Source organism: Trichoderma asperellum, chromosome 6, assembly GCF_020647865.1.
Source record: "Trichoderma asperellum chromosome 6, complete sequence".
Classification (NCBI taxonomy): Eukaryota; Fungi; Ascomycota; class Sordariomycetes; order Hypocreales; family Hypocreaceae; genus Trichoderma; species Trichoderma asperellum.
This window is the reverse complement of record NC_089420.1, coordinates 1,282,003-1,293,529: the sequence shown is the minus strand read 5'-3', so window position 1 is coordinate 1,293,529 and position 11,527 is coordinate 1,282,003. Positions and strand designations below refer to the sequence as shown.

The 11,527-nt window shown below is 45.1% G+C and overlaps 1 protein-coding gene across 1 annotated transcript in view; it reads right to left on the bottom strand.

Moving 5' to 3' along the window:
• Positions 1 to 990: 990 nt before the first annotated feature.
• The window catches only part of TrAFT101_009882 (putative Hybrid PKS-NRPS biosynthetic cluster), a gene marked incomplete at its 3' end in the record, with an annotated part of 31,952 nt that continues 21,415 nt past the window's right edge, over positions 991 to 11,527 (bottom strand). Inside the window, exons 5-7 of the mRNA XM_066128785.1 lie at positions 1,251 to 11,527; positions 1,082 to 1,184; positions 991 to 1,001 (exon numbers count right to left, since the gene is read on the bottom strand). The exon at positions 1,251 to 11,527 is cut by the window's right edge and continues 19,929 nt beyond it. Of these exons, the coding sequence (XP_065984908.1) occupies positions 991 to 1,001; positions 1,082 to 1,184; positions 1,251 to 11,527 (10,391 nt within the window). The remainder of the gene's footprint in view (positions 1,002 to 1,081; positions 1,185 to 1,250) is intronic.

Genomic DNA, 11,527 nt, shown 5'->3' with positions numbered 1-11,527 from the left:
CGTGCAAGATCGATTTCTCTGGATAGTCGGTATACATATCTTGCGATGTAGGATCCTGGTTGAGTGACAGACAAAGCCATAAGACCCTCTTGAAGCTTAGTGCAAGGATATGAGTCTTCAACGGCGTCATTTACAAGCAGCTGGAGTTGTTGCTTAACATCAAGACCGACTACAAGTTCACGTGTCTCAGACCCAAGTAGACTAAATGGTAAAGCATCAACAGGCTGTTGTCGGGCTTCAGCATCAAGTTCCTGTGCCTTGCTGGCTATAGCCAGCAGACGTGGATCATCAAAAATGTCTTTTGCAGTAAGCCGAATTCCTTTCTCGCGAGCGATGCTGACGAGATGAATGGCGAGAATTGAATCACCGCCAAGGCCTAAAAAGCTATCATCACGTCCAATAGAATCAGCTGAAATGTGAAGGATCTCCGACCACATATCTTGAATGAGGCTCTCCATCGGTGTTTCGGGAGCCCGCTTTTTTGTTCCAAGTAGCGAAAACAGAGCAATTTCTTCTTGAGTAAGCGCTGCAGTGCAGCGCAATAGCTCTTTTCTGTCAAGTTTGGTAGATGTAATAGAGGGCATATACTTGCAAGGAATAAACAGTGTAGGGATCATATATCTGGGCAGGGTTACACTAAGTTGGCCAATGAGAGCAGCCAGGCGGGATTGCAAGTCCTTGTCAATTGTTAAGAATGGCCCAGATACGTCCGCTTCATGATTCTGTCGAATATCATCGCAGAATGAGAAATAGGCAACGAGATTAGTACCATTAGTTCCTTTGAAGACGTCAACAGCAATTTGGCGAACGTCGTTTAATAGAAGCTGTATATGATGTTCAATCTCACCCAACTCAACTCTCAAACCGCGTATTTTGATTTGTGTGTCCTTGCGGCTAGAGAATTGAATAGTTCCATCGGGGTTGTAAAAGCCAAGATCCCCTGATTTATAGAAGCGGCTCCAGTTGGCCTCCTCACGGAATGGTGCCCACTCAGGAAGAGACTTAACAAGAGCAGCTTCAGTGCGCTCGGTATCACTTAAATACTCACGAAGAATTGTAGGTCCTTGAATAACGATCTCACCTAGTGTACCAGTTGGTGCTAGACAGTGCGGGTTCTCAGGGTCGACAATCCAGCAGAACCCACCGACCGGACGGCCGATAGTGAGAGAGCTCTCGTCAAGCGACTGCCATTCATGCAATGTACTATAACAACAAGTTTCCGCAGGGCCCCATCCATTTATTAAGCGCACTTTGCCAAACCAAGATGTAAAAACATCACGAGGAATAGCCTCGCCAGCAAGTACCAAAAGCTCTAGGTTAGGCACCTCAGACGGCTTGATTGTGCGCACAAAGGATGGCGTCAGGTAAGCCCAAGTGACCCTCTCCTTCCTTATGAAATCGACGATATTGTTCAAGCGAATGTGGTCTGACGGGACACAAATAGTAGCACCAGAAATAAGCGTGCCAATAATCTCACCAATAGATAGATCAAACACATAGGCCGCAAATTGCAACATTCGAACCTTTGGATGTAGCCCTAGCCTCTTGGTAATGGCGGTCTGTGATGTACAGACGGATCCATGTTCCATCACAAGACCTTTTGGAGTACCTGTACTTCCGGATGTGAACAACACGTAGGCTGCGTTACCCGAAGAGACGGCGACATCAGGGCCGTTTGCGCTTGGCTCGATCTCTGAAAGCCTGTTGTCGAGCTCAGTATCAACTTGGACAACGTTTGCGATGAGAGTAGCACATAAAGCAGAATTGGACGGAGACGATAATGCTAAGACGGCACGAGTTTGAGAAATGACTTGGCGGAGACGTTGTTCAGGATGTGAGGCATCTAGCGGAACCCAAGCAGCGCCAGCTTTATTAATTGCAAGTATTGCAACGCAATGCCAAGCGCTTTTCTCGAAACAAACATGGACTAAATCGTCAGGTTTGACGCTATGCTTATTGACGAGGAAGTGTGCGAGTCTATTAGACGCTTCATTAAGCTGCTTGTAGGTGAAGTTACGGTCCCAGCTTATGATAGCAAGGGCATGCGGCTGGATAGTTGCTTGATGATCAATAAGATGGTGAATGCAAGAATCAACAATGTCAGGGGTATTGCTATTCTGGCTCAAGGAATTATTAACGTCCCAATCGCTAGTGATAGAAATAGAATTCAGATCTTTTTGTGGGTGTAATGCAAGTTGTTTCATGACAGTCTCAAGTTGATGAGATAAAGCAATCATCTGCGTTTCCGACAATACATCTTCATCGTAAATCAAAACGAGCTTGATATAGTCTTCATGCATGTGCCCTTGGATCACTAGTGGATAAGTGAAATAATTCTGAACGGTGTCTACAACCTCTCCTTCAATCTCTGTAGGAACAAAGAGAGCGTCGGCCTCTTCATCGTCGTAGATGAGTGACTGAATAGGCTGAACGACGAGCAAGCTACTGAAATCGCAAGCGTCTTTAGTATCAGAGCCAATTTTAGAAATATTTTGCAAACCAAACTGTTCAAAGGGTATCATGTTATTTGCTTGACTTTGAACGGCCTGGAGGTAATCAGAAATGGACTGCTTGCGGTCAATAGCAATGCGAACGGGAACTGTCGCAATACAAGGCCCGGCCATATTCGTTAGACCGTCGACGGATGCCTGCCGACCAGAGATAGTGGCGCCAAAAGTAACATCTTCCGAGTCTGAGTATCTGGAGAGAACGATAGCCCAAGCGGCTCGAAGCATGGTGGCTTTTGTTATAGAATGCCTGCTTAGGCTAGGCAGCTCAATGATTTTTTCAGTTACAAGAGTGCTGCTTTGTTTTGTTTTCTCTTCGCGCGTAAACGATGTGGTAGAAGGGAAGATAGTTCGCTTTGCACCTTGGAGCTGTGACCTCCAGTAGTCAATGGCAGCACCGCTGTCGATATCCAGAGTGTACTGAACAAATCGCACATAAGGCTCTACAACAATTGCGCTTTGTTTGCGGAAAATAGAGTGCAAGACTTCCATGAGAATTTTTAGACTCCATCCGTCGAAGATGGCGTGATGCATTGACAGTACGAAGTATGCATCACCATTCTCTTCGATCAGGGCATAGCGACTGAGCCGCGAGCCAAATATCATTTCAAAATTCTGGGCTGACCGCATGTAAGAGCGCAAAGAAACCCCTTTGCTAGGTTCCCAAGAGATGTCATCTTTAAAAATCGCTTGGACAGGCACGCTGTCTGCAGTGAAAATTCTGGTTCGAAGATTGGGTGAAATTCGAACAGTTTCTTCCCACGAAGCCTTAAAATGAGAGACGTTAACATTGCGAGAGAGACGGTAGAGAAATTTAGCAATGTATGATCCAGTCTGCTTAACAGCGAGCGCCATAAGACCTTCTTGTAATTTCGTGCAAGGGTAAGCGTCTTCTATGTCCTTATCGACTGGAAGGTCATATTGCTCTTGAATAATCTTGCTGAGAACAATATCCTTGAGGTTGCCCTCCAAAAGACTAAAAGGCTCAATGATAGTTACCAATTGAACCTCTCCATTGATCTCAGCGGCTTTTGAGGCAACTGCCTGTAGGCGCGGGTCATCGAAGATGTCTCCAACAGTGAGTTTAATGTTGGCATCCCGAGCGGCTGAAACGAGCTGAATAGCAAGAATAGAATCACCACCCATCTGAATAAATGAATCGTCACGACCTATTGAATTGACGGGGATATTCAAAACTTTTGCCCATAATTGCTGGATTTGGCTCTCCATAGCGGTCTGAGGAGCTACCTTATCGTCATTAGTGAGTGAATAGAGCGCTATATCCTCTTCCAGAAGAGCATTAGCTAGATGTTTCAGTTTCTTGCGATCTAATTGTATAGACGAATTAAGAGGCATATTGGCACAAGGGATGAAAACACTCGGTATCATATACCGAGGCATCAAAGTGCCCAAAACTCCCGTTAGAATACTGAGCGTAGTTCGGAGATTCTCATCTAGCGGTAAAAAGATATCGTTGCCTGTGGCAAGTGTCTCTGATTTTCTTGATATGGTGATTTTAGAGAAGCTAATAAAGGCGACAAGCGTTGTGCCAGCCTCGGACTTGATGGCATCTACAGCAACTTGCTGAACACCTTTAAGGTGGACTTGAATGTGACGTTCAATCTCTCTAAGTTCAAGACGCTGACCTCGAACCTTGATTTGTGAATCCTTGCGGGTACAGTATTCCATATTGCCATCTTCATTTATGAAACCCAAATCGCCAGTCAAGTAGAAGCGATTACAATAGGCAGAATCACTTTTTGGAACCCATGATGGAAGACCAATGATCGTAGCTGCCACTGTTTTGACGAGATCGGAGAGATATTCACAAAATAGATTGCGGCCTTGAACCGCAATTTCGCCCACGGTTCCGATAGGAGCCATGCTTTTGGGATCATCTGGGTCAACAATCCAGCAAGAGCCACTAATTGGTCGTCCAATTACATTAGGTGACTCAGTAGCCGAAGTCCATCGATGTATGGATGCAGCAACACAGCATTCAGCGGGACCCCAGATGTTAAAAAGCCGAAGTTTATTGCACCAAATATCGAGAATATCGCGAGTAGTAGCTTCACCGCCAATCAATAATACGTCTAGAGAAGGAACACCATCAGGGCGGATAGTTCGCGCCAGTGTTGGCGTCAAAAGCGCACAGTTGATCTTGTGCTTGCGGATATAATCTTCCAATTGGTTCTTCTGTTCGTCTGGCGAAGGCACATACAAGCAAGCGCCTACAAGGAAAGTAGAGCAGATCTCGAAGAGTGCGGCATCAGAAGAGTAAGAAGAGAGCTGAAGGACTTTGAAACTCTCATCCAAATCAAGAGCATGTGACAAAGACATTTGACTGGTGCAAAGCGAAGCGTGCTCCATGACAACACCCTCAGGTATATCTGAAGATTCAGCGGCAAATAGGACGTAGGCGGCATCACCAGGCGTAATATTGACAGTTGGTCGGCTGATGTTCTGACCAAAGTTTTCAGTCAATTTGGCATCCAGCTCAGGTGTTAGTTTAAGAACGTTAGGCAGCAGATCAGCGCATGTGTGAGAATTGGTGGCCGACGCTACTATGAGCTTGGCACCAGTTTGGCTAATGATCTTGCGGTGGTATTCAGCTGGGCCAGATGGATCAAGAGCTGACCAAATAGCACCAGCTTTATTAATTGCCAGAATAGCAATCATAAACCAAGCGGATTTCTCAAAGCATACATGAATAGTATCTCCAACTTCTATGCCATAGGTATTCACGATATAATGAGCAATACGGTTGGTTGTTGCTGATATTTCCTCGTAGGTGAAACATGCATCCCAACTAGAAATAGCCAATGCGTTGCCTCGAACCAAAGCAACATCGTCAATCATTTCGTGAAAGCACCGTTCGACAGTTTCGGAAGAATTCTGGTTGAACTTGATAGCTTGGTCATAATCCCAACTACTGGAAATAGATACAGCGCCAAGAAGCTTATCACTCTGTTCTGTGAGCTGTTGGACAGCATTGTCGAAATGGCGGGCTAAGGCCTGCATTTTCTTCTCTGAAAGAACCTGAGAATCATAGATCAACATGAGATTAATCTTGTTATCATAGAGATGGCCTTGGATAACTAGAGGATAAGAAAAGTAGTTTTGGACAAGATCTGTCTCTCCAACGACCTCTGGTCCAGCAGGGACTAAAAGAGCATCATCGTCATCACGAACCAGCTGGTCAACTGGCTGAATAACAAGTAGTGAGGTGAAGTCGCAAGCCTCCTTAGCATCATCGCATATCTTCGAGATATTCTGTAAGCCAAATTGCTCATATGAAATCATCTCCATAGCTTGGCTCTGAACACTTTTCAGGAAGGCAGAGACGGTCTGTTGTTTATCAAGGCGAATTCTAACAGGAACGGTGGCAACGGCGGGGCCAGCCATGTCAGTAATGCCATCAATAGGAGCCTGTCGACCTGAAATTGTAGTTCCAAAGGTTATATCATTGGTCTCGGAATAACGAGCAAGTACAAGGGCCCATGCGGCCCGAAGTATAGTAGCCTTTGTAAAAGAGCTGGTGCCCTGGGAATACGTAATGGATCTTTCAAGGACACGTGCGACGCTTGGCTGAGATGTCGTAGCAGGAGGGAATGTAGATTTCTTAACATCGTTTAATTGGGTTTTCCAGTAGTTGATAGCATCTTCCTTGTTTGCGCCCATAATGAATTTTACAAATCGAGCATGCGAAACAGGTTGAACTGGCTCAACGCCGCGATATAGTGCATTTAAAACATTAAATATGACGGGTATTGTCCAGCCATCGAATACGGCATGATGAATTGCCCACAAGAAGAATATATCGCCGCTCTTTTGTTCAACAAGAAGGAATTTGGAGAGGGGTGAACCATATGTCATCTCTACTGATTTCATCGTTGAAATTGCGGTCGTCAAATCCCGGCTATCAGCCCAAACAACAGGCTCGTCAATAATGGTCTGCGTAGCTTTACCATCAACGAGAACAATGCGAGTTCGGAGATTATGGCATAGAGTAATAGTTTTCTCCCAGCACGCCTTGAAGCGAGGTATATCCACGTTATTCGGCATGCGATAATAGTATTTAGCGATATACGATCCTGGTTGCTTAGCTGATAAAGCCATTAGGCCTTCTTGCAAAGACGTGCAGGGATAGGCGTCCACAATAGTTCCAGATGACCAACCATATTGAGCATGAACATTGTCAGTCTCAACTAATTTTCTTGAATTCTCACTCAGGAGTGAAAATGGAGGGATCCCAACAGCCTCTTGCTCAATTGAATCCACCTTCTTTGCGCGTGCTGCAATAGAAAATAGTCTCGAGTCGTCAAAGATATCCTGAGCTGTGATCGAGATACCGTATTCTCGAGATAAAGAGACAAGATGGATAGCTGTGATTGAATCACCACCTAAGCCTAAGAAGCTATCATCGAGACCAATCTTCTCTGATGGAATGGATAAAATTTGAGACCAGATAATTTGAAGAATCTTTTCCATCATTGTCACTGGTGCACGCTTCTTATCTTTTCGAAGATAATACTTTGTAAGCTCCTCTCGGCTAAGACTGGCTGCTCGTCTCTTGAGATCATTCCTATCCAACTTCGTAGAAGTAATAGAAGGCATATACTGGCAGGGGATAAAGAAAGCAGGAATCATATATCGAGGCAATGAGATGCTCAGCTGGCCGACAGCGGCAGTGAGAAGCTCCTGTAAACTGTCGTCTATCTCAATAAAGGGGCCTGATTCATCACCATTTCCACGATTGCTGGTGATTCTCGTCTCGTCGGTAAAGCAAATATATGCCACCAAGCTAGTACCAGTGCTAGATCTAATAACGTCCACAGCTACCTGTCTTACGCCACTGAGGGCATTTTGCAAGTGATGTTCAACTTCGCCTAGCTCAACACGAAGGCCTCTTATCTTGATTTGTGTATCTTTACGGCTCGAAAATTCAATGGTTCCGTCAGCGTTGTAGGAGCAGAGATCCCCAGATTTATAAAAGCGATCCCAATGCTGAACAGTACGATTAGGGGCCCAGTCCGGAAGACTGTAAACAGTACTGGCGGCTGTGCGAGCTGTATCAGATAGGTATTCCCTTAATAACGTAGGACCTTGGATAACGACTTCGCCTAACGTTCCAATCGGCGCAAGCTTATTAGGATTCTCAGGGTCAACAATCCAACAGAAGCCGCCTACTGGGTGACCAATTGTAAGAGGCGATTCATCAACTGATTTCCACTCATGAAGAGTTGAAAACACGCAGGTTTCAGCCGGCCCCCATCCATTAATAAGACGAACTTTACCAAACCAAACGTCTAAGATGTCCCGACTAACGGCTTCGCCAGCCAGCAACACTAATTCTACACTTGGCACGTCTTTAGGATTAAGTGTTCGAATAAATGAAGGAGTAAGATAAACCCAGTTAATGTTGTTCTGCCGGATGAACTTAGGGAGTTCATTCAACCGGTCATGTTCTGATGGAACGCATAAGCATGCGCCTGTAATAAGGGGGGCAACAATTTCTCCAATGGAAAGATCGAACACAAACGCAGCGAATTGAAGGATCTTAACGCTAGTTGTCATTCCTAGGCGTCTTACAATTGCCGTTTGTGACGTACAGACACTTCCATGTTCCATCACAAGACCTTTGGGAGTTCCCGTAGATCCTGAGGTAAAGAGCACGTACGCAGCGTGGCGAGGTGAGGTCTCGAGATCAGGGTTGCGTTGAGAAGAACCAACCCTGCTTAAATTCTCGTCAGTAGTTGATGAAACTTCGATGACGTGGTCCACAAGATCGATACAGGTTGAAACGTTGGAGGATGAGACAAGAGCAAGGCGAGCTTTTGTTTGAGTAACAATCTGCTGATGGCGCTGGGCAGGGTGGGAAGGATCTAATGGAACCCAGGCACCTCCCGCTTTATTAATGGCTAAAACTGCCACAAAAAACCAGGCAGACTTTTCGAAGCAAACGTGGATAAGCTCATTAAACTCAATCTCATACTCTTGAACAAGATGATTTGCCAATCTATTAGCAGCTTCATTAAGCTGAGCATAGGTAAATTTAGTATCCCAGCCATGAACCGCAGGAGCGTCAGGCCGAACAGTAGCCTGCTGTTCCACAAGAGTGTGGAAGCAAGAGTCGACTATCTCAGGCATTTCTTGGTTTTGACACAGCGCATATTCAATGTCCCATGGGCCTGAAATAGATACATCCTCAAGGGCCATGCTATCGTTTGCAACAAGTTGCTGGGAGACATACTCAAAATGGTGAGTCAAAGCTAATAATTGTTGTTCAGGCAGAACATCCGTATTGTAAATGAGCACTAGGTGAACGGAGTCCTCATACACATGGCCCTGAATGACAAGAGGATAGGAGAAATAATCTTGCATGAAATCTTCCTCGCCGTAGATTGCAGCATCAACGGATTCTAGAATAGACGTCCCATTGCTGGTACCAGTGAGGCTCTTCATTGGCTGAATAACTAGAAGTGATGTAAAATCGCAGGCTTCTTTGGTCTCAATGTTCAACTTTGCAATATTTTGTAAACCAAACTGCTCGAATGGAATCATACCAGAAGCCTGGTTTTGAACGTCTTGAAGGAATTTGGAAACCGATGCTTGCTTATCCAGTCGAATACGCACAGGCACAGTTGACACAACTGGGCCGACCATTTCAGTGATTCCGTGAACTGGAGCTTGCCTACCAGAAATTGTAGTACCAAAAGTTACATCATCCGTATCGCAATATTGCGCAAGGACTATCGCCCATGTGGCGCGCAGGATAGAAGCCGTTGTAATAGACGTTTGCTTGAATTGCGGAAGCTCGAGAACTTTTTCGTATACGCGTGTACTATATTTCTTGCTCTGAGATACATTGGTAATGGCCGCAGGGAATAATGCGCGCTTTGCATCTAGAAGCTGCTCGCTCCAGTAAGCTTTTGCAGCTTCAGCGTCTAGATTAATGGTATAATTGATGAAGCGAGCATATGATTCGAAATGCGTAATCTCGTCACCCATGTAGGCTGAAGCCAGAGTGTTCAAGACCAATCGAGTGGTCCAGCCATCGAACACAGTATGATGAACGGACCATACAAAATACTTTTCTCCATCAACCTGCTCGATAAGGGCGTGGCGACTTAGAGCAGAGCCGTACGTCATGTGAATGTTTCGGTTAGACTGAAGATATGATTTAAGACTCATATCAGTAGTCTCATCCCACAGACCGATATCCTTAACAACGACTTGGATAGAGGCACTGCCGGAGAGAACTATACGGGTGCGAAGATTGCTACACTGTTTGAGAGTATCGTCCCAAGACGCTTTAAAACGAGTTACATCAATATCGTTCGGCAGCCGATAGGTCTGCTTGGCAATGTAAGAACCAGGCTGCTTAACAGCCAAAGCCATTAGCCCTTCTTGGAAACTTGTTGTAGGGTAGATATCTTCAATAACGGCAGTGCTAGATAAAGCACACTTGATGCGAACTTCTTCAATCAAAGAGTTCAAATTTTTCGTAGCCGCCATAGAAAATGGTACTACCTCATAAATCGGCTCAATGTCACCTTCCCCAACTGATAATGCTATAGAGGATAGCTTCGAGTTCGCGAAAATACTAGCGATAGTCAGATTAATGCCGGACCGTTGGGCAAGTGCAACAAGGTGAATTGCAGTGATGGAATCACCGCCAATTTGGAGAAAACTGTCGTTCTTGCCGATATCTTCGGGGCTAATATTGAGAATTTGGGCCCATAGACCAGCTAATTTCTTCTCCATCACCGTGGTTGGTGTAACATAGTCTCGACCAGCAAGAGAGAAGGATAAAAGCTTGTCCGAAGATAAACCAGTCGCTAAAGTAATTAATTTCTTTCGATCAATTTTCATTGAGGTGATAAACGGCATCTCTCTTAGTGGTAAGATTGTAGAAGGTACCATGTAGCCTGGGAGAGAAGTCTTTAAATTCTCCATGACTACAGCTAAAGTAGATTGTAAATCGTCGTCTAGAGGAAGGATGTTGTCTGCGCCGGAGGCAATCTTATCTTTGAACGAGATAAATGCAATGAGAGCATCGCCAGTCTCTCTATGGCACAAGTCAACAGCGACATGCTCAATAGTAGACAAAGATCGTTTGACGTGGTATTCAATTTCTCCAAGTTCAAGACGTTGCCCACGAAGCTTAACCTGTGTGTCTTTTCTTCCAATGTATTCTATCTCTCCGTTGGAGTTGTATCGAACAAGATCACCTGTCAGATAAAATCTGTGTGGGCCAGCAATTAGAGATTTAGGCAAACAGTCAATATCAGTTATAAAGGAACAAGAAGTTTTTTCGGCGTCATTGATATAGCCTCGAGCGAGGGCATTTCCTTGGATAATTAGCTCTCCAACGCAGCCAATAGGTGTTAACTTGTTGCAATCATTTGGCTCAACGATCCAGCAAGCACTGTTAAATCCATGACCAATTGTGCGAGGAGAGTCGCTATCCTTAAAATCATGAGTTGTCGCGTAGTTACAAGCTTCGGCAGGGCCGTAACCATTGACAAGACGAACATGGTTACACCAAGTCTCAAGAAGGTCTTTCGATGAAGGTTCACCACCTAGCACAAGCAGCTGCAATGACGGAACTTGTTCAGGTGTGAAAGTCCGAACAAATGATGGCGTCAACATTGCTGTATTTACTTGAGCTCTGTGCATGAATGAAGGCGCATCTTGAAGCCTATCTGTCTCAGAAGGCACACAGACTGTGCCACCAAATGAAAGAGTGGTGAAAATCTCACCCAAGCTTCCATCAAAGATATAATTAGAGAACTGGAAGACGCGGGAAGTTGGCCCAAGCTTGTATACACGACCGTGGCCCAGAGTGCTAGTACTGAAAGCAGAGTGCTCCATGAGAACACCCTTTGGTTTCCCCGTGGAGCCCGAGGTGAAAAGTACATATGCGGCATTGTTAGGTAGAGATTTCGGGTGAATTGGTTGAAAGGCATCGTAGGTAAAAGCGAGCTGTTCAAGTAATAGAGCTGTAAGTTCTACAG